Source organism: Opisthorchis viverrini (genome assembly GCF_000715545.1).
Source record: "Opisthorchis viverrini unplaced genomic scaffold opera_v5_299, whole genome shotgun sequence".
NCBI classification, from domain to species: Eukaryota; Metazoa; Platyhelminthes; class Trematoda; order Opisthorchiida; family Opisthorchiidae; genus Opisthorchis; species Opisthorchis viverrini.
Window position 1 is genome coordinate 534,279 of NW_008751960.1, and position 22,483 is coordinate 556,761.

At 42.5% G+C, this 22,483-nt stretch overlaps 2 protein-coding genes across 2 annotated transcripts in view; one reads left to right on the forward strand and one right to left on the reverse strand.

The window, feature by feature from the left end:
* The window catches only part of T265_09757 (hypothetical protein), a gene marked incomplete at both ends in the record, with an annotated part of 29,176 nt that extends 21,870 nt beyond the window's left edge, over window positions 1–7,306 (forward strand). Inside the window, 2 exons of the mRNA XM_009175928.1 lie at window positions 6,367–6,696; window positions 6,807–7,306. Coding sequence (XP_009174192.1) covers window positions 6,367–6,696; window positions 6,807–7,306 — 830 coding nt within the window. The remainder of the gene's footprint in view (window positions 1–6,366; window positions 6,697–6,806) is intronic.
* The window catches only part of T265_09756 (hypothetical protein), a gene marked incomplete at both ends in the record, with an annotated part of 60,819 nt that overhangs the window by 31,902 nt on the left and 6,434 nt on the right, over window positions 1–22,483 (reverse strand). The window lies entirely within an intron of this gene.

Consider the following 22,483-nt stretch of genomic DNA (forward strand, 5'->3'; position numbering starts at 1 on the left):
TATATATATATATATATATATATATATATATTCACCAGGCCACAAGTGAAGTTGGCTTTAGTCACCACATTACAAGAGTTCAAATCATTTGAATAACACCAAGTCCTAGTGGTCTATGCTTCTTCGGTGGATGAGTGGATGCATGGTCTGGTTTGCTCAGGTTTACTTTTCAAAGTCTGCCCATCTAATCAGTGGCTCACGCAGGAATCCTGATCGTGCGGATACTGTTGCGAAGCATGTTCGAAGTTAAATGCGTTCAATATGTGTGACTGGCTTCAGTGGAACCGACTGCGTCGGGGTGCAAAAAAGGGCTCACACGGACCGAATAGGTTGTCAACCCGTAGGCTTTAACCGCCGAATAAAATGATTTGGACGTAGATAAAAAGATGATGACTCTTGGGAGAAAAATGAACATTAATAAAAAAATCAAAATTATCAGGTGACCTGAAATTGATAATCAACCGCTAAAACTGATAAAGCCTCCGTTATGTCTGACTTCATTTGATTGAGTGGTTACTTGAAAACCAGTATCTTTGTAAAGCATTGTTGCGTGCGAAACCAAGGCTCAAAAATCCAAACAGGTGTCAGCTGCTCCCAAAACAAAAAGGACTAACCCTTATAGACTTTGAACTCTTGGATTCTACGTCAAAAATGGTCTAAAAGTAGTAGCAATTGAATGTACCCTTTAGGTGCCACTCGTTCAAGCAAATGACGCAGTCACACCTTCACAAAGGCTACCACAACAGACTGAAAACCTCGGGGTCAACAAGATGAGGCACACTGAGCAAAGATCAGTTGGAGATAGATAATATCCTTATCAAAGGCTTCAATCTGACACTGATTTTAGTCATACTAAAGATAGCAGTAGTTGTTTAGTCAGCGATGGGCACTCGCTATGGTTTCCTGGGCCCAGTTGGGAACTGCAGCCTCAGATATGAGAACAATTTTGCAAAGGTGCACTGAACACTAGCTTCTTTATTCTTCCTGATATTGATGCAAAATATTTGACCGAAGTGTGTGCTTGCATTTTGAGACACATTACGAAATTTTCAAGGTTAACCAGTGAAAGTCCAGACTGGTAGAATGAAAAGAAGTTGCGTTTCATGTTTAGTTAACAGTCATCCTCTTGTACTATCCACTTTGATTTATTCACCTTTTTATTAGTAATTACACCCACTAGGACGGTTTACATTACTTACTCATTTTTTTTATATCCACCTTCCTCCAGCCCGGATCACTCTCCATCTCATTCACACACCGAGTTCCGGTGAAGAGAATCATCAGTGCAGACCAAGCAGCTCTCATTTGTCTGAGCATCAGCCTTCCATTAGTTTATATGAAATGACCGCTTCTCAGCCTGCAATACATGACGAATCTCTTTTCCTGGTTCGAACAAGACACTATCGTATTTTGAGAATACACTGCTGCTTTTTAAACAGCAGCACACTTCAGTTGCAGAGGTGCTTTGCTAGCACTACAATATGTGAGTCCTTTCGTCAGACGGATGAGTTTAAAAATGCATATTCCAAATGATACCATGTGGGTGGTTAATACAAATACCCGGCAAGACTTCATATTTCAAGAAAGCCATTGTTTGCACATTCAGTGTCAACACCTCACAGTGTCTCTGGACCAAGATTCTGGGTTAGATGATTTCAAATGAGTTATTTTTTCCACACTTTTCCTATGAGTGATCCTAAGTGGTTAGTAGCTGCGCAGTGTTTCGTCTATTATAGAATAAGTGTAGTGGCAACAGGCCGCTAATCCAGGTGACGCGAAGTAACGTGAAATCTGGTAATCCCGTTAAAAAGCTCTTCGGCATCGGTGCTAGTTTTAAATCAGTTAGTGGGAAATGTTATTTTCAAAAACCGGACGACCAGTCGAGTGAATCTGTAAATAGCCGATTGCGGATTTAGATTGTTCCTTCATCTGGTCATGCCCGGCTGTCGTGGACCTATCGAGCCAGGACAGCCCGACGAATGAGAAGAAGTCTGATGAACGAAAGTCGTTGCCACCACCAATGGCACGTAGACACAAATATCTCCTTATTGAGCTACTAATATATCAAACAGTTCGAAAATTGGTATCCACGATCAATTGATCTGCCAGCTAGTGTTTCGGAAGTGTAACTGTTACAGCATCACCGTGCTTAGTTTGGTGGGCTGTAGGATATCCATGGACTCCTACAAAGCTCGAGTGAGACAGCCAATAAAGACAGACAACTCATATTCAATAAGCCATGGTGAATTGTTAGATTCTGTTGATTTCAACATCGGCAAGTTAGTGGGAAATGGTTTAACAGAGCAATGTTTCATATAGGTCTGTTAAATGTCACTGGAGTTGTAGTTGGTCACCGATTCACTTTTGACACAAGAGTCTCGTCACTCTATGCATAGAAGCCATCATGACCGGTCTACAAAAGAGTTGAGACCGTCATCGTTCTTATTCAGTTCCAGACCTACTTCCATTTTCCTAGAGGCGAAGGTCAATTAGCGTTTATAAACTACAAAATTCCTGAACCCGTCAACTGGGAGCACAATTTTACCGCGGAGGCAAGTTAATTTCTAGGTAATTCACCGGCCAATTTGGGTCATGCCATCAGCCAAACTAGAAGATTAACCCATAACAATTTCAAACACTTGACCCCAAAAGCCGCTGCTAGATCATATCATAGCCTCGTGATTGAATGTGGAATTGGGTGTAAGATAAAAGGTCGAATCATGAAACGACTACCAGCTCTGCACTTCTCAATAAAATTATACCTAAATGGAAAATTGGTCCTAATTTTTCCCCCCGAGTAGTTTGAACGTGTAAGTTAAACGTTCTCCAGCTCAAGAGTATTAATGGGAATACGTTTTTAAACTGCGGGTGAAACTGCTGTTTTGAAACTGCAACAAGTCTGCGTTTAACAGTGATCGCTCAAGTGAGCGAGTGTAGTCCGTACAGATTTCGGTACTCCTTGTGGTCAATAAGCAGAAGTTTTCGTGACTGCTTGTGTTGACGATTAATTCAAATTGTTGCTGCAACCGTCTGCAATATACATTCATAACACAAAAGTGGTCATAAAACAAAGTTCATACAGTCTTGTCTGACCGCGGCTTTGTTTCATCCCGAACCCATAAGCGGTGTCCTGGAGAGAAGAGCTCACTGGATGCTCTCGAATTAAGGTCATTTTAAGGAATGATATCTGTAGTTTTGTGGCTGTGGACCATTTGTTACTCATTTTGCTCTGTAGCCTAAAATTACGTTGGGAAATTATATGTTGCTAGCGTCCGAGGAAGCTTCTCCATGGCTTGCCCTGTCAGACACAGGAGTGGACCTTTTGCCCGAATGTATTTTGGTGCTTGACTTTCAGTTCACATAACAATGTTTCTAACAGTGAACTGACGAGGGATTTTTCGTGTGATAGCTACCACCGCCAATGGTGACCACATATTATTCAGTTGTACGTTGTCTGTAGCCCGTTATATGGCTTGCTGAGAAGTGAATTATCATGGAACGATCATATTTGGAGTTCTAAACAGGCCCATAGCAACAACGGAATCTAAATCCTTTATTTTACTGCATACACAATATCCCCAACGCTTCACAGTGCCAGAGCGCATCAAAATGTTCAATAAATTTTCATTCGCTACACCGGGAAACAAAGGAGAGCGTATGGAGGCGGAGTTTCAAACAAAAATTGGAATCAGAAAACGGACGGTTTGTTCGTTTCCTCGAGGACAGGAGCGTATACTGGCCACCAAAGACGGACATGCTTTTGAGAACCTATATGGCGGACTTACAAGATGCAGTGTGTACATCTGTGAAGCCATGATGACGCCACACGTAACAAAGAAATACTATGGCTCAGTATGTGCCATTTCGGGTGAGCCACTTCACTAATTATGAGATTCTTTTAATTGTTTCCCTTTTTTCTACATGTTCGAATGTAGAAGGTTCAAACGCACAAAGCTTACCAGCTTGAAGTTCAGTTGGCTATTCCATGAAGTAACGAGTGATCTTGGTCTTGACAAATTTGCCCTGCCTAGCATAAATAACCGTTTCACAGTTCTAACAAATTGGGATGGAAGATAACGGAGTTACCAAAGATCAGTTCAGGCTGTACTTGAAAGTCATCATTAGATTTGCAATCCGCTTCGCTGGAGTGGGAATAAGAACAAAAACCAATGAGTGGTGCCCAGGTTCCGGAGCTGTCATTATTATTACTTTTTTATTACTTTTGTTATTATGAACAGCAATCCTCTGACGAAAGGAGACACGCCCTTCGACACGAAGCTGTTCATCAGCAAACAAGAACTCATTGGTTACAAGTTATTAGACACAAAAGAAAGCATCTCATCTGCAGAGTTTGGAAAAGCGAACATTTTCAAGCGTCCTCCTGAACATTCCTGGATGTTCATTGAAAATTGAACAACAATAAACGAACACCGCAAAGCGGTTCTATAAAATTTTCTTAACCTTCACCTTCCACTAGATGCGGATACGAAGTTTGAACACCAAAACATAAACCAGTCGCATTCTTCATCATTACTCTACACCATTAGATCAACAGTAAACACTGGTGACTAACTACCATGCAACCGTGAAGGAGAATACTCCTGTAAGTTGTGCAATGAAAGAGTAAAAAAGGAACCAGACTGCTCGCTTTGTGCTAATTGTTTCGGCTGATTAGTAGTGAAAAGGCGACGTTGAGAGTAGGCACTGGCTTCGACCAGGATCCAGAGGCGTGGGTTAGAGAATTGAGTCAGAAGCTACGGTCAGGGTATTGGAAGCAGCTCCTACATCCTCCCATTAATTTGCGGATCAAACTTTTAAGTAAACGATTCAAGTTGGGATACCTCCAATAAATCTCTTTCCTGGGCCTTAGCAAATGAGTGGTATCATTCAGCCTTGCAGCTCTCACCGACCACTACCCACACTCTTATCCTTCAAATGGTCCATTGAGGTCAGTCTAGCTGCCCTTTCCCCATGTGTAAACTACTACCTAATTAAATAAACCAAAATAATCCCCTGCTATACAGAAGAAATCTGACCCGTATTACAGCTTTCAATATCGTTACTCTCTGTCAAATAAGGTAGCGGGTATCTCTTGCTGAATATTTGATTTCCCTTTCTACTGGTGTGTGACATGTCTCAGAAACATGCATACAATATCTCACTTTGGTCGGTCAGCTCAAGCACTAATATTTCGCCTTTCCGTCTCTGGGTATCTGATGATCGTGATTTATCCACGGTGAGGGAGTTGCGCTCAACCCCAAGGCTGAAAGCGGTTTCCCGGACTGGATCCCGGTAACCAGTTCACTTTGCGCTATATGGCTTTCTGGTGTAATTAAGGTTAATACGCGTAGACGACGACTCGACGCATCTGCGTATGCCCCGACGGGCTGCGCTTCCGAAGATGATAAAAATAGGCTCTATCAAGATCTGGCAGGACTTTTCTGCTTATCGGAACAAGCAGATACAAAACCCTGATGGTTGATATGAATACCCCGTTTGCACCACTAAGTTCAAAAAAAGCGCAGTTAGGTGGCAGATTCTGAGTTAATGTTCAGCATACGGATATTGTGAAGGGACTCCTTCAGTTATGTGCTAAATATCGTCTGAACTTTGTCAGTGGAAACTTTCAGCGCAAGCCTCCACATCAAGTCGATTGAGACGACGAAGACTGATTAGGAGATAGGCAGATGAGAGTGAAAAGCTAGGCTCTCAGCCGTCTTGACCGCCCGTCGAAGCCATCCGGGTCGACTTAATGACAGGATATCGTCGTGATCAGCAGTTTTTATACGGCTGGGAAAGCCAACCAAAAACTGGCAACTACGACGTTGTACGCAGAATCTTTGAACACTAGTTAATCAAGAGGTTTAAGAATGAAAAACAAAACCGTTGGACTATGGAGACTCAGGAAAAGATTGCTTTCTCTGTGTCCTATCTCATTTGACTGTTTCAACTGGCCAAAAGAATGCAGGTGTCAGCGAAACAACTTGTGAAATGAATGAAACGGCAATTGCTTTACAGAACTGCTGCCCTTGCGCGACGTGCTGAAAAGTTTAAGGAACAGTTCAACCAGTTTCTTTAGTGCAACTGTAGTGGTTGCTCCCACCAACCGCGTTCAACCACCGTATCAAGTAGAACTACAGGTGAACAGTGCTCCAATGGTTTTTGAGCTGGGTAGTGCCATAACACTATGCGGTGAAAAATCATGGCAAGACAACCTGGGACCGGTCGTGAAAGGCAAACTTCAGTAAGTCCCAGTCCGGCTTCAAACATATACAGGAGAAGAGGTGAAGTAGCTGGAGTCGAAAAATGTGAATGTTTCATATAAGTGTGTGACGGTGGACGAAGGAAGTGGTCCAAACCTGTTAGGACGTGACTGGCTTCAACAACTACCCATACTCACGTTAAACCTGGTCTCGACACTCCCTGAGGTTCAATCTCTTATCCGCAATTACGAAGAAGTATTTCCAGAACCAAAGACGGGCAAGTTCTCCGAGAGGAATGTGTACATATGCGTTCCGCCGGGAACACAACCGCGATTTCTGAAGTCTCGGTCACTCCCCCACTTGATGCGTCCAAAGGTCCAAGAAGAACTTAACCGTTTGCAACACGAAGGAATAATTCAAACCACGGAGTTCTTGAAATGGGCTACGCCAATTGTACCAGTACTGCAACCGGACGACACAGTTAGAATTTGCGGTGAGTATAAAACCACGGTCAATGCCAGAACATCTTCAGAACATTACGCATTACCTAAAATCGAAGACATCTACGCACAAATGGTAAGAGCAAATATTTTTCAAAACTAGATCTAGCTCATGCTTACGAGCAACTGGAACCAACAGAGGAAGCGAAACCCGTTACAGCCATCAGTACTCATAGAGGTCTGTTTATGTTTAATCGCCTTCCTTTTGGAATCCACTCTGCTCCATCCGTATTTCAACGCACAATTGAAAACATTGCAGAGATACCTAAAACGTTCGTCTATCTGGACGATATTCTGATAACCGGGTGTACCATGGAGGAGCATTTAAAGTCGTTGAAACTGGTACTTGATCGTTTGAAGGAGTGTGGACTAAGAATAAAGAAAGAAAAGTACGACTTCCTGGTGGATCATGTGGACTATTTGGGTTTCCGCATCAGTGCAGAGGGTTTGGCCCCCCTAGCCGAGAAAATACGTCCAGTAGTAGAGGCACCGCAACCAAGGAATAAACATGAACTAGGATCATTTTTAGGCATGGTTAATCACTATGCGAGGACGAAGACTTCGAACACGTTTGGACCTGCTGCGACCGGATTTGGCGCTTAAGGTCAAACAACGGCAGTGTTCCATGAAGCAAAAAGCAGATAAACACGCCCGACCTCGCACATTACGAGGTAGTGATGAGGTTTACGTCAAACTTCAGCCTTCAGATAATGAATGGGTGCGTGGATGTGTGAAGTCGACCAACCGTAACCTTATCGACATGCTGTTAGAAGACGGGAGGATAATACGCCGTTATTTAGACCATATCAGAACTAGGAAGCATCGACCAGTTGCGGAACAAGCACCTGAGCCGACAGGTGGACTCCGGGGTGAAGCAAGTTTGGAAACAACCACAGATGCGTCAGGGTGCCTGCGCCGGCTAGGCCGGTCGAACGTTACCAAGCTGAAGTTGGCTAAATCTAGCGGTGGAGGACTACAGTAGCTGCTTCGGTGTGTCACAGTTTGCGTGTGTGTCCGTTCGTCGTTCAACCATCGATCTGCGTGTAACTTGAGTGGCTGATTGGGTGCGTGTCCGATTGGCTCGCTCGCGTGAGCGTTGTGGGATGATTGGATATGTGACTCGGTTATTCGCTTACCAGCCACGAAAGCGGTCGGTTGGCCGCGTGCGCACTCTACCCCCGTGTCATTACTTAGGTGTTTTTCCGACTTACTCTGAACTACAGTGGCAAACTCTAGTAGCGAGCCGGAGCGAAACAAAACCAGCAATCTGGCCTTAACAACAGAAATCCCTCAAACGTAACAAATCATCCTTCCAGTGTAGTGTGCTGCTTAAAATTCGATGAAACCCTAGCGAGTAGGGCAACTACGAGCGCAAAGTGGAGAGCCCCTTGTCACGAAGTGGTCTACTAGAAAACACCGACTAAACAGTTACAAACAATTGGAAAGGACAATAAACATCTCATCTACACCTTATTTCTAAGAACTGAACATCCCCACATGTGAATATTCATTGACTGCCACGCAATTGTAAGCAAACGCTTCAAAGCAGTACCACACGTTCCATAGTAAACCCCACGTTTCATAAAACGCGAGGCGGAGTTAAGGGGAAACCACATATTACTCGCGTGCCTCATCAGTAGTATCCGCCGTTACGCGAGGGGCACCCTCATACGGATAACTTTAAAAGAAAACACAAAGATGTAATGCAACGCTTCGACCGTAATCCCTGCCTGCCAAGGCGTTCAAGAATGTCACGCTAAAACCGAATCATATCAGCCTGTTAGCCGCAGCATTTGGATTACAAAATAAACCATACGAAGACAGGATTGCCAGTCTCAACCTATTTGACTTCTACTATCGGCGCATCAGGGGAGACCTAATTCTAACATATAATATACTGAAGACATCTAATCATCCGCTGGAAGACCTTTTTGTCCGACGTCGAACACGAACGGGCAGGAGGCATGACTTTTCGCTCGCGGTACCTCACTCGAGGGTGAACTGTCGACGGGACTTTTTTGCGGTCCGTGTGTGTTTCATTTGGAACTCCCTACCTCCCAATGTTGTACATTCGCCGAGTTTAACCATTTTCAAGAACAATTTAGATGCATATCTTATGTCCAAACCGAATCTGGAACTGTTTAACTCCATGTGATACTCAGTAAACATTACGCATATTTTTGCGTCCCTTTGTGTATATACGTTCACCCTATGGTCGTTGTAAAGTTAATTGCTTTTTAGACCATTAAACCTTGAATTAATCTTGAATTAACTGAAGTGCTCTCTGGTATTATCTTGCGCCAGCAAGAATATCTGTCAAGAATTTCTCTCCTTAACTGGGGAGCGATTCTTGAGTATCATGCTAGACTTTGACGTGACCGGTTGTGCACCGACCATATGTTTACTTTCAAACAGGGTATAGAACAGCACAACTCCTTCAGACATTCAAAGATGGTCAATCCTCTTAATATGAATAGTGCTTTCGACTCTGTCAGATGCAGACAGACCCGGGAGGTCTAAGGCATCCATTCAGAATTTTCATCTCTTACAAGAGCACTCTATGATGATTGTAGTGAGCACGTACGGGTATACGCCAAGCTTCTGAGCTCGACACATCTTGTGCTGTAGGACAAGGCTGCTCTCTGAACATTCCTCTCCAACTTTGCTATTGACATGAAACTTGAAACTTCTATGTTTGCCTCTGATACTCCGAGGATCGAAATGCTCCAGGGGCCCTCAATGACAGACACTGAGTATGTAGATTCCACTTGTTAGAATGGACTTCTTCCGCACCGTCTCTTCAGGCTGCGCCGAAAAAGTTCATATCATACACGCCTTGATCTGGTTCCCGGATCAATCATCCAGTGAAGAAATGTGCTATATTTGTTCATGTTTAAATAGGTATTACAAGAGCTCGTGCGAGAATGCGAAAGTTTGGTAATGCTAAAACATTATGCAAAAGTGATCCAGCGTGTGCTGGATCTACCTACTCTTCCCGCATACTCCAGGTCATTGCACATCCCAATACATCTACTCTTTACTAATAGAATTCGCTCAGGTAGTGATCTCTGGTGGTAAGTGGTGCTTTGCTCGGTTTTGACAGTTCAGGTGACATTGGCTATCGATATTGGAATATTCGGTTGGTGCTTTGCTCGGTTTTGACAGTTCAGGTGACATTGGCTATCGATATTGGAATATTCGGTATAAGGAAGGAGAATATTTGGGAAAAAAAATCATGAAAGAAAGTCACGACACTTCAACACGGCTTCCAGTTTTCAACGTAAATGTTTGAATGTTGTTTCTGCAACAAACTCCACAATATAGGTCACTGCGGAAGTAGTAGAACTTATAATGTAAGGTGATTCTGTTCAATTTCAATGAGCTGTTGCTCTAGACTACCATAACCTCTGTGTCGGTATAGAACAGACTTGCTAAACCCATATGTGATCAAACTTCGCATGCATCCGGTATCAAGTTGCCTTTTCTTGGATAAATCCAATTTGAGTTTGTGTGATTGATTAGCAAAACTGAGTTTATGACATTTACCTTTAGACAGTATTCGCAATGGCACCGTAACGCAGTTTATTGTTTAACTGCACCAGTAACTTTCAATGATAGTGAAAATACCTTTTGTGTTCATGCCACGGCTATCTATGCTGAACGCCTGTATATATGCTCCAAGATGGAACCTGTATTGTATCTGTGTCCTAGTGTACTCCAAGTATTTTTTCCAAGGAGGCAAGTACGTAACTAATGTAGAACTCTGAATACTGGAATTATTGGGTTTTATCAGTCTAATGCCCTGTTCGTCGTGGACCACAGCCATTATAGTTGTCAGGAAAGCTAAGGACAGTCTGCCTGTTTGAGCCTATTTTTCGACCGCACCAAAATATGCACTAAAAATACACCAGCACGTTTACGAATTCCGGAGGATTTATCCACAAACCTAAACGCAGGGCAAATACCTCAAAAGATCAGTCCTTGATTTGTATCCTTTCACGTTCTTGCCGGAGAGCACTCCAAAGTACTGCGCACCACCAGTACACACCCATGACCCTACCATCACAGCCCGTTACCTCTTCGAATCAGATGTAGTACAGCAATGCTCATAAGCATGTGATACATTTTATGATGTCTGGATTATATGAATAACGTAATCGTAATGAGCTTCACTGTGGACGATCATTAGGTAACGTATTTCCCAGGATAAAATTTTCACGTGAGTCCACAAACGTCTGACCCGGCGATACCCAGAGACACAGTTAAGTCAGTTAAAAATTGTCGTTGTATAGCCAAAAATGCTTACTCAGCACAACTCAGCTAAATGCTCGGCGAGTGCAGAACCTGGTTCATTATCAGTTTCTCCGTGTATCCTTGTTAAAGTTACGTTCCCCTAAAAGTGGAACGTGTTCAGAGAGAAAATATGCACGATAGATGAACTGATTGACCTACCCGACGCTGCGAATTTCGGTCAGGTATCCAACTCAGTGCATATCTAAAGGTCACATGCGAAAAGCCGTAAGCTGTGTTTTGGTTGGCCAGTCTCCGAAAATATACAAAACCAGCCGAAGTAAATGATTGTATACATGAAACCTCGATCATTCTATACTTGCGCGCTCTCGCATAAAACTATGCAGCAGAGTGAAGCTGTGGTAATAAGCGTTTTTCAAACTCTATTAGGAAAATATCTCGAAAAGCATTTGGGAAAGGTGACGGTAGAGTGGATAACGGTATTTTTTGGTGTATATGACAGGCATAAGCGTAGTGGGAAAAAATATGGGAAATCGGTATTGATTCTTAGGGTTGAAATAAAACTGGAAAAGGAGGTGCCACACCCTGTGCAGGTGAATTAATTGCTCGGCCAGATTGAAAATTAATTCACTATGTTTTGGAAAATACACCCATTTACACTCTGCTATGGTTTTAATGAGCGACTCGTTTGAACCCGAAAATCAACCCCCACAATATTCAGATAGATGTTCTGTCCGAAAGCTATGTCGTGTTTCATCGGGTATTATATCTGGATTCTTGGATTGAATTGTTTACAAGTTTGCTAAAAAAATCCTTTGACAGTTCCATCAGATCGGTATGCTCCCCTAGTTTTCGTCAAACTCATATTTCGCTTGAACCTAAATTGTTTGAAATTCACCAAAATACATTTTGATGAAATGCGGTCACGTATGATGACATTTTATCTCCGTTGAACTGTTTGTCTCAGATATTTGTTTCATTGATATCGGTTAGTCCGCCATGAGTTCGATATATATCTATCTACAGTGTATGTTCTGTTGTTATTACTTTACCGATTTCAGAGTCCGAAACTCTGGAATTCACACACTCAAGCCCACATGGTCCTGACAAGATACATGAATTGTGGGATGGTAGAGTAAAGTGCCAATTTGCAAATGAGTTGCTTCGACGAAAGATTAAAACATACAACCTTAAAATAAGGTGGCTTTCTGGAAACAATTACAGCATCAGTAAAAATGTTGTTGAACTGAGCAGAAAACCCTCCGGTACGAATTTTCACCATATCTGCACCTTCACAACAAAGAATTTCACGATGCAAAAGGAACTGAGGTTACAAGTCATCAGTAAGTTACGGATAAACTACTTGTTGTTGTGACGTAAAAAGCGTGTAATAACGTAGCGCTCAAAAACCTAACAATCAAAAGGCTCTCCTGATTAGCACTCCCCAAAAATTTCACTAATTGTATCCTTTGACACATTCCTCATTCCAACTAGAAACTACGGCCCTGCAAAACGTAGCTAATAATTAACTTCGTGTCTGATTCCTGCTGAGTGATTACTTCCTGTACGCTGTTGTTTATCAGGCCGTAAATTGATAATAGCGATCCTGTATTTTCGAATTCGCTCGAGTAATACACACAGCTGACTGTACCGAGACAGGACGGAATTAGACCACAAAACTTGAACGCTAACATTTCTAGCGAAAATGTAAACAAGAGTGGCAGTCACTTCTGATCTTTCGTGCAGTTGCAATAATCTGTCAATGCTGATGGCGCATCAATGTTTGGAAGAACCAAAAGAGACTTGGATCTACTGCATAGAAATTTTGTTTCTCTGTGACCAGTAGCAACATGTGCGTGTAGACAACACCCTCGTTTACCTCGATATCTTATGAATAGTCCCGGGTTGATTAAGCACTTACGTCGAAATTTATTTGCAACCTGATTACTCAGTAAAGGCCAGATCCCAAAAAAGTCAACGCTCGTATTAGTTCAAAGCAAAACCACTTGAATTTTCGTACGCCATGCGGAAAGGTTGGTGATCGACCTCCGGGGATACACTGATTAACAATGAGGCCAAATGAAGTGAGAATGCAGCCAAGCAAAAGGTCACCCAAACGGACAGCATTCAACGTGTCATATAGACAGTCGTTAGACCGATAATTGTGCTGTCCACAATGGAGGGAGACTGTTGAGACACAGGTGTGCTTTTAGCAAAGTAAAAAAAGAAGCACATGAATTCAGTTATTTTACCCGCTTACACATTCAAATACAAGGTTAAACAGACCAGATGCAGTAGCATGCCGGATATACGACAGCGCCAATTTGACAAAACGAGACATACGAAAGCAACGTAAACGATAGCATAAATTCCACAGGGGAGACAGGCATCCCACAGGAAGGCAGAAAGTTATCACATGAGGGTCTAACCAAAGTCTTAAAACGCATGATAGCTGAGGGTTCTGCAGATTGTGGTAGATTGTGGTTTTGCTGCAGGTTCATCACTGAGAAGAAGTTAAGCTTTTTAACAATCTCGTCCCATACGGAGCATGACCTTTGACAATGTTTTCAGGCTTCCTGGTAAACATCCTTTGTTCGATTCGTCGTACGTACTTGCTACAGCAAGCACATTCACCCGGGCTGCCCAAATTAGACTGTGACTGTAATATGCACGCTATGGAAGCACCAGGGGACAGTGATTCTCCGAAGACAGGTGTTCACGACAATTTCTGTGGATGGAAAAAAGAAACAAAGCTCATGAGCCAAAGCCCAGTAAGCAAGGTTGTTCATCACCAATGCTTACATATGAATCAATCAAAATGACAGACACCGTATACTACATGACCAAAGGACCATGATTTCGAACACAAAGAAGAAGAAAGTGACTTTTCCATTGTCACATCACTAGATAAGTTGCCATTGAAGGAAAAGGAAACCCCAGAAAATATTTGAGTTGATCGGTGTGAAAGCCTACCTCGGGATCCTGTTCACTTGCCTTGTCTTTTCAGGCGGTTCATTTGCAAAAAATTGACAGGCATCAGATGACACCGTGTGGTTGCGGATTATTTCAGTAAAAGTATCCTTTGACCGTAGTAGTACCTACGTGGATCTAATGAATTCATCGGGTCTGACTTCTCATTGAGGTTGTTTTAGTTGTGGTGCTCCCACCATAGACACAGTGGGATTTCTTTCCTATGAACGTTCAAGAAACCATATAGATGAGAAAATTCCGACTCTCAAAGCCTGAGTTGCGATATGATGCATATGTTACTCAGGCTATCTGATGGCAATCATTTTATTCCTCGTGAAATTGCCTGTTCTACTTTGTAGACTTCGCACGGTCTGATCTGTCCACTACAAAACGGCGAGTGCCGCCACGATGTAATCTCGTTTATTCATTGTAATAACTCCGGGACTTAATGAGGTCGTAGAACAATAGTGTTTTAATTTCGATGAAAATGTACGGTTTCTCTCAATGGGCTTTGAATGGAGGGCAAGTTTCCTATATTCATCAATACAAACCTGATTAGAAAGGTCAATGAGGTCCGTTCTAAACCAGCTACAAGATCCCGCGGTGGTAGGTTTCATGTTACGCAGCCGCTGATAAAAATACTTGCAATATTAGTCAGCTTCAATTCTGTCATTTTCGGGGAGTATAGACCATCCAAAACCAAACGAAGACTTTTCTAGTTGCAACCGACTGAGAAAAATGCTTCACCCTTTCCACATAGTGTTCATGGGGATATCTTCACTGAGGAAAGTGAAAGGTAACGATGAGATTATATATTTTGCCTTAGTTCAAGTTTTACTTCGATTCGCCAGCAAATGTGAAAATCTCAACTAGACTCAGGGTCCAAGTTTTCAAGGACAGCATAGTTGAGCTATCAGTTACTATGTTTCGGTGATTCTCTTCCACGTGTCTCAAACTGTGATGTCTTATCACGTACAATGTGATAGGGATTAATGAGAATTCGATATGACAACAAAGCGTATAAGCTTACTAAAAATGCACACTTGTCATCAATCCCTTGTAAGCAAATGAAGATGGTTTGAATGGTAGTACCGGAAATTGCAGATTACTGCCTATCTCGATAGTGTTCTGATTGTTTAAATCCTTTTGGTAAATTGGGACCAGATCCCTGACCCACTTCAAACTCCCATCTTTTCAGTATAGTAATCAACCCAAATAAAGTGAATTTGTAATATGCTGGTTTTACGCTGTTGCTATAAATATCTGAAATGATATACACATTTTCAAGCCATATTGATGCCGATCCGAATAAATCTCTTATAATTTTCTTCAACTGAATGTGATACACAGAGGTCGCATCATGTTTAATTCGAGACGATATTCGGTTATCTTCCCAATAACAAACCACGCGCATAAATTTTATGGATGTGTAAACTGATGTTTGACTGTACTGTCTTTTGGAAGCATTGTGTTTTGTGGGCTTCTTTTTGACGCAGTGCAACGGCCCACGTTTCTACCAGAAGCGTTACTGAAGGAAATAATGACGATTACACCTTAATTGCTGTGTTTACCCTCAAATTTATTACCCACCAGGTGGTCCCTGGCTCTATCTTAAGGGTGACAAATATGTATACAGCACAACGAAGATGTTTTGTGTAACCGAGCAAAGGAAACAAGTGAATGTAGTTCCTGATCCAAACGATCCGAAGCCAATTATTCAAGCCAGATCAAGCAGCTGGAGAATTTTAGGTGAAAACATGCAAAGCTCCGGTTTTTATTGTCAGCATCCAAGTGCAAAGGACTTCCGGATTCGCTTCAACTTGACGGTCCTCAGTAAGTCCCGCTTTAAAATCGTCAGTGATCGTCTAATCAAGGGTTTTCAACCTGCGGCCAGAAATAAGCTGCCTACTTGTAACGTAACCTTCTTGCTGATCAATCGGATATCTTTACTATTTTCCCTCTTGTTCGAAAGTATTACAAGCACAGGATGAGGCTTAACTTTTTTAAACTTTGTCCAACAAGCCAAACTTTCGTAATAAACCTACTTGTGTAGTTACGAAAGACATTTGGAGCGACAGGCTCTCTCAGTATTACACCTGACTTGTTTGAATTCGGACTGGAGCAAGTGGAACACTATTAACATCCAACACTCGTGAAAACACCGCAATAAAATACGTACACTTCAGGTGTGTAGGAAAAATTAGCTAAAGCTTTAAACCAGAGTTCAGAATGTTAAACAAAGAAGCTAGGAGTGCAAATGATCACGTTCATGGAGTCTCAGCATGGTGAACCCCATTGCACCGCTAGACCGAATAGCGTTAAAAACAAAACTTAAAACCGCCATTCTGAAGGCAGATAAAGGTAAAGCATCAAATATTATGATTAAGAAAGGCTATCTGCCGGGGTCCATGCAACAACTATCAGACAGAAGGCTTCTGAAAATTAAATAACCCTATAGAAGTTGGTAGGAGTGTAAGTTTTATAATGGAATACTTATGGCAAGGCGAATAGCATCGGTTATACCAAAAATATACTAACATGAGTCTACGACTGCCTAAAATCGAAGAGACATGTCTCAATAAAGCCTATAGCAGTCTGTAGGATTTCTCTACACATATTCTAGCTGGATTCTCAGCTCGCATAATAAAATCTCTCACAGAATGCGTACAAAACTGACGGCAAAGGTTCCCTTTTAAGACTACGGGGGTCTCCTGGGTTCTGATGTCAATTCCATGTATACAAATATCCCCAGAGCGGACACTTTGGAAGTAACCAAGACGTGTTTGCTGCCGGATGCAACAATTTAAATATTCGAGGGTATAAGTGTGTCTGAATGTTCACCGTTTGTTTTTTATGCTTTTTCAGAGTAATGCAATGAGGCTATATTGATGATACCTTTTAGGATCAGACTTGAAGAAGTCAACAGCTTCCTCAAATGTCTCAATTACTCTAATCCTCACGTCGAGTTTAGCAGTGAAGTAGAGTCCCATTCGGCCACACTATTTCCTCCTAAGCAACTTACACTGAGAAAAATTTGAAAATGGCTGTCCGTGAGAATTCGGCAGACACAGGTTACGTCCCAAACATTTAGTCAGCCAACCCGAAGGCAGTATATGCTACTATTAATTGACCAATGTTCACTCGAGTCCAAGCATTATGCACAGAGCAGATCAGCCGAACAGCAGCTCAAACTGAGGTTAAGATATACTTCGAGCAAGTGAATATTCAGTGATTTCGTTCAGACGTCAAGTAGGAAGGATAGTGGCTCAAGTATTAAAACCTTGTCAGGAATGGATTGGCACGACGATCACTCCAAGCATCCTTGGGCGAATAAAATGGAGGACACAAAGCTGGCGTGGATGTGGACAACGATCTGAGATAAGCCGAGTTAACACCTGTAGGTTTGTGGCTGTCAATAAGATGCTGACTAATTTTCTTGCCCTAAAATTTCAACAGCTTGCTGAATGGTGATCTACTATTAAAACGTGTAATCCAGTCACAAATCGTTTGTAAAAAGCAAAAGGCTTTCCAACACAACAGTCAATCTGGCGGGTGCCCCCAAATTTTCCAGATACTCTACTCATGACTTGATTGCCAGGTGGAACAAGCTGCCAACCACCAAGTCATAGCATATCGGTGGATCATGGCACTCCACAGCGTGCTGGCTGTCTGATTACAGTATACCACCTAAACATGAGCTGTTAAATAAGAAATAATTGAAGACTGATAATGATGTCGTAACGCGCCGTTGTTAAACCAGCTGCCGATATATATGGGCTGGTAGTGTAGAGCAAGCCAAGATCGCTGTATTCGTTTCGGTGGATTAAACTCCAATTGCTAATTGATAGCCTAACAATTGACGCTTTGGAGAAGCCAGCGACAGAACTGATCAAAAGCAATATGTTACCCTCTGCTGTTTTCATCAGTCGATGACGGGATCACCAACTCAATGGGAGGTCCCGAGGAACATATCGTCAAACAACCACAAGGATTGACGAAATCAACCGCAGGAACAAGCCGGCAGAGTCTAGAATGTACGACTTGAAAAGGTCACGACGAAAGATCATCTGTTCACCGACTATTTAGGACTCATATCTACGGCCCAACCGGTAGGATTTCCAGCCGAAAAAGAATTGTCATAATCGAAGGTTTTCCTTGCCTGAAGAAACATATATAAACACATCCTTACTCAACACCAGACCACCAGTTCAACGCTTTGCTGAACGGAAACACTGATGATATTTTTTTAGTGAGTAGGAACTTTCCAACCAGAATGCCAAGCTCACCACAGGACTCAAGCGCAAACACACAAGGGTAACCTTGCACAAAATTATGAGGATAGATATACTGGCGCACTTCGTTAATAGCGTAAGGGAGATTCCGCGGCATTTTAAACAAGACTGCGAATAAAATTACTCTCAGCTATTTAGGACACTATGATAGGGGTACATGTATACAGCTGAGGGATGATCACGCAGTGTTCACATTGGTGAAAAAAACATAGGACAGAGTACCGTTTTGTGGCTTCACCTTGGAATTCTTGAATAGTAGGTTTTATGAAGATGTCTACAAATAAGCGGTGTCGGTTTTGGATGAAATGGCACAATGAAAGACATTGGAATATTTAAAATGTTTATTCGAATCAAGGGTTGCTCTTCAATGTGGAACCGATGCAATATATTGTCCTTTCCGGAAGTCACTGTATGAATAAGCATGCACGCCCCTAGAACCTAGTTTTGTTCTCTCGACATAGTAATGTTCCTCCACAGATACCAGCGACGAGACCGACTGAACAATGTCCATCATAAAGAGTTCACGCCAAAGTGTTGTTAGTCGATGCTTTAAATTGCATTTAGATAGAATTTACTCTAACGAAAATGCTCGTTCTTTAAGTGTATACAAGGAATGATGTAGTTGGTGGATTCGGTGTCGAATTCCCCCTAATAATGAAGGTGAGAACATATTTTGTAGTAAGATCACCAACCAACCGGAATCAAGCACTTTAGAAAAATAAACTATGTAGCTAGGCTCTTCTGTATAAATTAGCTGGCTCTCCCTAGGCTGTCTGCGACAGATGAAATTCGGATGCTCTAGGAGCGATCGTTCTGTTTTAAGATTAAAAACCACGGATTAATATCATCCTGATTATTCCTTCGGACGTGGCCAGCTCTCTAAAAGTACTGAATGGTAGCAACTTCCTTAAACGTTTTGATTAACCATAAATATCATTCGTATCACATTAGTTAGATATGGGACATAAAATTTGGTTGACACCTCCGGGTTTAGCATCCGTTCTCAGACATTTCTCTGTTTTCAGGAAGAGACCGCGCCCCATGAAGAAGAGTGTATTCGATGTATTTTACTGAGGTTTAGCTGGTTCAGCTGCCCATTGCTTGCGTGAAAACTGATTTAAAGTTATCAATATTCCTTTGGTATTTTAGAAAATATAAAACCAATAATTTTCCCGAAGTTCCCGGTGATGTTTGCCCAGGAAAAGCTCTACACACTGTGCGTCACATCTCGCCCAGATCTCAAAATATCGCTGTCCATACCGCTTGTTGTGCCACACAGCTCAAACAAAGATTTTCCCGGATTCGATAGCGATGGACGAACCGTCGCGACACATGTTGAGTTGTGGAGAACTGCAGGCCCCGAAATGGAACTAAGCAATATCACTTGCTCTCTCTCAAAGAAAGGAACTAAATTTGGATCAGTTTTCCATGTCATGCTTGTTCTCAGTAAGTTAAAATGTCACGAGCTTACTGTCATTTTTTCCGGCACGACAAATATAGTATCCAGTTCTTTCGAGCATAAAGGACAGGAAGATGATTTTGGTCTTTCAGTATCTGCCTGCAGAAGTTGACTTCATTTGTTGATGGTTTATGGGACCCTTATTCACAGTGGATCGTGGCATGAAAAACTTTCCGTCTACTCTTGTGAACAAGCCCACAGAAAGTCTGTGTTTAAACGTGCACGAGTTTACCTGATGATTTAACATATGTTTTTATACCACTTGATTTTGCACCGGAAACCGTAAAAAGTGTTCTTTCGTTAGTTCCGAGCCAAAAAACCAAACGGATATGGTAAGGGACTGCAAATGCATTCAAATAGGGCCAAAAAGTATGACTGTTACGCTTATGCCTTGTATGTGTCCCTCTGAGTAATGTTTGCTTGGAGATACAGCTGCATAACATAAGTGCGAGGGGAGTTTAGGGAACGCGTAAGTGCATAAGTTCAACAGTGCTCATAATCTTGTGCCATATGTACCAACATATACATACACAATGGTGGTCAAAACGTCTGCTCCTTTTTTCTTTGTTCTCACAGTATCCTCCAGATATCGATCAGGCAACCTCATTTTGCATTGTATCCACAATTTTACTTCATGTCTGTTTACGTACGTATATCGCTGGAAAAGGCCACCTAGTTGTACATTAGCACTTTGCACCTACTGATAAACTGCTGCTGCGCCAGTTTCAATATCCAGTTAGCTAACATTTCAATAACTCTCCTCCATGGTGAGCCTTTCTACCCTTAAACTTCATGCATGCTAAATTCGACAATCGTGATACGGGGTTGGCGGTTTTGTGTATATTTATGTTCTATTTAGATTGTTTAAACCTATCCTGGGAGAACTTGTTCAAGAAATATAGATAAAATCGGGCAGTGGATTGTTATTCATAAATGCTCCAGAAATTACTGATGCGACAGAAAAAGATGAAGGACTTACTCAGACTGTCGTATTTCCACTCTCCTTGCTAGGAGAATTTTGCAAATGAACCCCATCCTGTGAGGCAATAGTCCCTGGTTTGTGGTACGATACTAATAGACCGCATCTACTGAGTATGTCCTAATATTGCATGAATTGCTTGGACAGTGCTATGTACACCGCCTTCAAACTTCAAAGCGGATCTTGACCCTCACCATAGGTTTTGGTGGGTGAAGATGTCCTTGAAAGTCTCAGGTGTCCTTTATGATTATTATTCCCACAATTTCAGTCGCACTGAACCCGATGGTGGGAAAATTATTTTTGACCCACTTTCGCATTTTGAAGGGAGTAAAATGTGATTTGGTATTTTTCGATATACAAGAAGAATTGCGATATCATTGTCGGCTCAGCGGCTTGCTCCAGTGTAGGCGACTGCCGTTTTGTGTAAAGCCTGCTCCAGCCATACTTCAACGTATCATGGATAGGGTGTTAAAAGGTGCCTCAAGCAACGCCAACTGTTTGGAAGAAACGATTGTCATGGGTTTCAACCACGACAAATTATGGCAGTGCTTTGGTTACGCGTTTGGCCGTATTCAAAAGTGTGGCTTCAGAGTGTGCCAAGAAACATGCAACTTCATGCTTTCAATGAAGTATCTCTTTTTCATCAGTGATGAAACCCGGAGAACATTGACGTCATCACACGTACGCTAGTAACCACAGTCGGTCTCATCAGTCACTACAGCTCTTTTATGCCCGCCATGCATCACACCCATGACCCACCTAACCAGCTACTCACCACGAGCCACAAGTGGGTATGATCAGAAGCATGCGAGAGGGCCACTGACTCTATCAAATCCATGCTGATTCCCGATTTGCTTCTCATCCACTAAAATGCGCTACTGGAAATCATTGTGCCGTTAGATATTTCGAACTCTGTTGTTGGTTCAGTGATTAATGTAAATTTCCCGACAACAGTCATAAATCCACTGCATGTGCATCCAGATTCCTGAAACCAGCAGAATGCAATTACAGTAAGGTAAATATGGAAGCTTCGACAACTATGTTTGCCGTCAAAGTTTCGTGAAAATCTCTGTGTGCTCCAGTTTACTTTACTGACCGATCACCAACCGTTGCTTACTGTGTTTGGCTCAACGAAGAGAATTCTGTTGTGTGGCGTCAACAATCTCAAGCGCTGTGCCACTCCGCTTCTGGGATGAGTCCACAACCAGTCCCGGGCAAGGCAACGCACTGTTGTGTCTGACTGATTCAAGCAGACAAGAAGCAGAGGACAATACCTTGGAGCCGCTTAATGTCGGAACTAATTGGACCCTCCCGCCAGGCTGCTGACCAAGACCCTGTGCTGCAGTAGTCATCAGGTACCACCGCAGTCAGTGACCCCGTACCTGCCAACAAGAAACCTTGAGAACTTACTTCAACCGGCGTGACGCACTATCATTAGCCGATGTATGCCTTTTGTTTTCCGAACGCGTTGTTATATTCAAAGAGGCTAAACAAGCAGTACTGATTCAGTTTCGAAGAAAAAATAGGATGAAGACACTTTATCGGTTTTTGGACGGCTCCCACATTAAGCAGGTCACCAGATCTCGCCAACTCTTGCTGTGTGGTTGAGCAGCTACCTGAAAACCTACCTACGGTCATGGCCACAGCCGACTATTCAGGTTCAACAGGTGACCAACATTTTTTGGTCATATTCGACGCCTATAGCAAGCGGCCAGGAATTCTTCCAGTGAACAAACCCACAACTTTTACTAAAGCCCTGGAATCCCGGCGGCTTTTCAGTCCTATGGTATGCCAGAGACCACAACGGCAGTCAGTTCACATTATAGGCG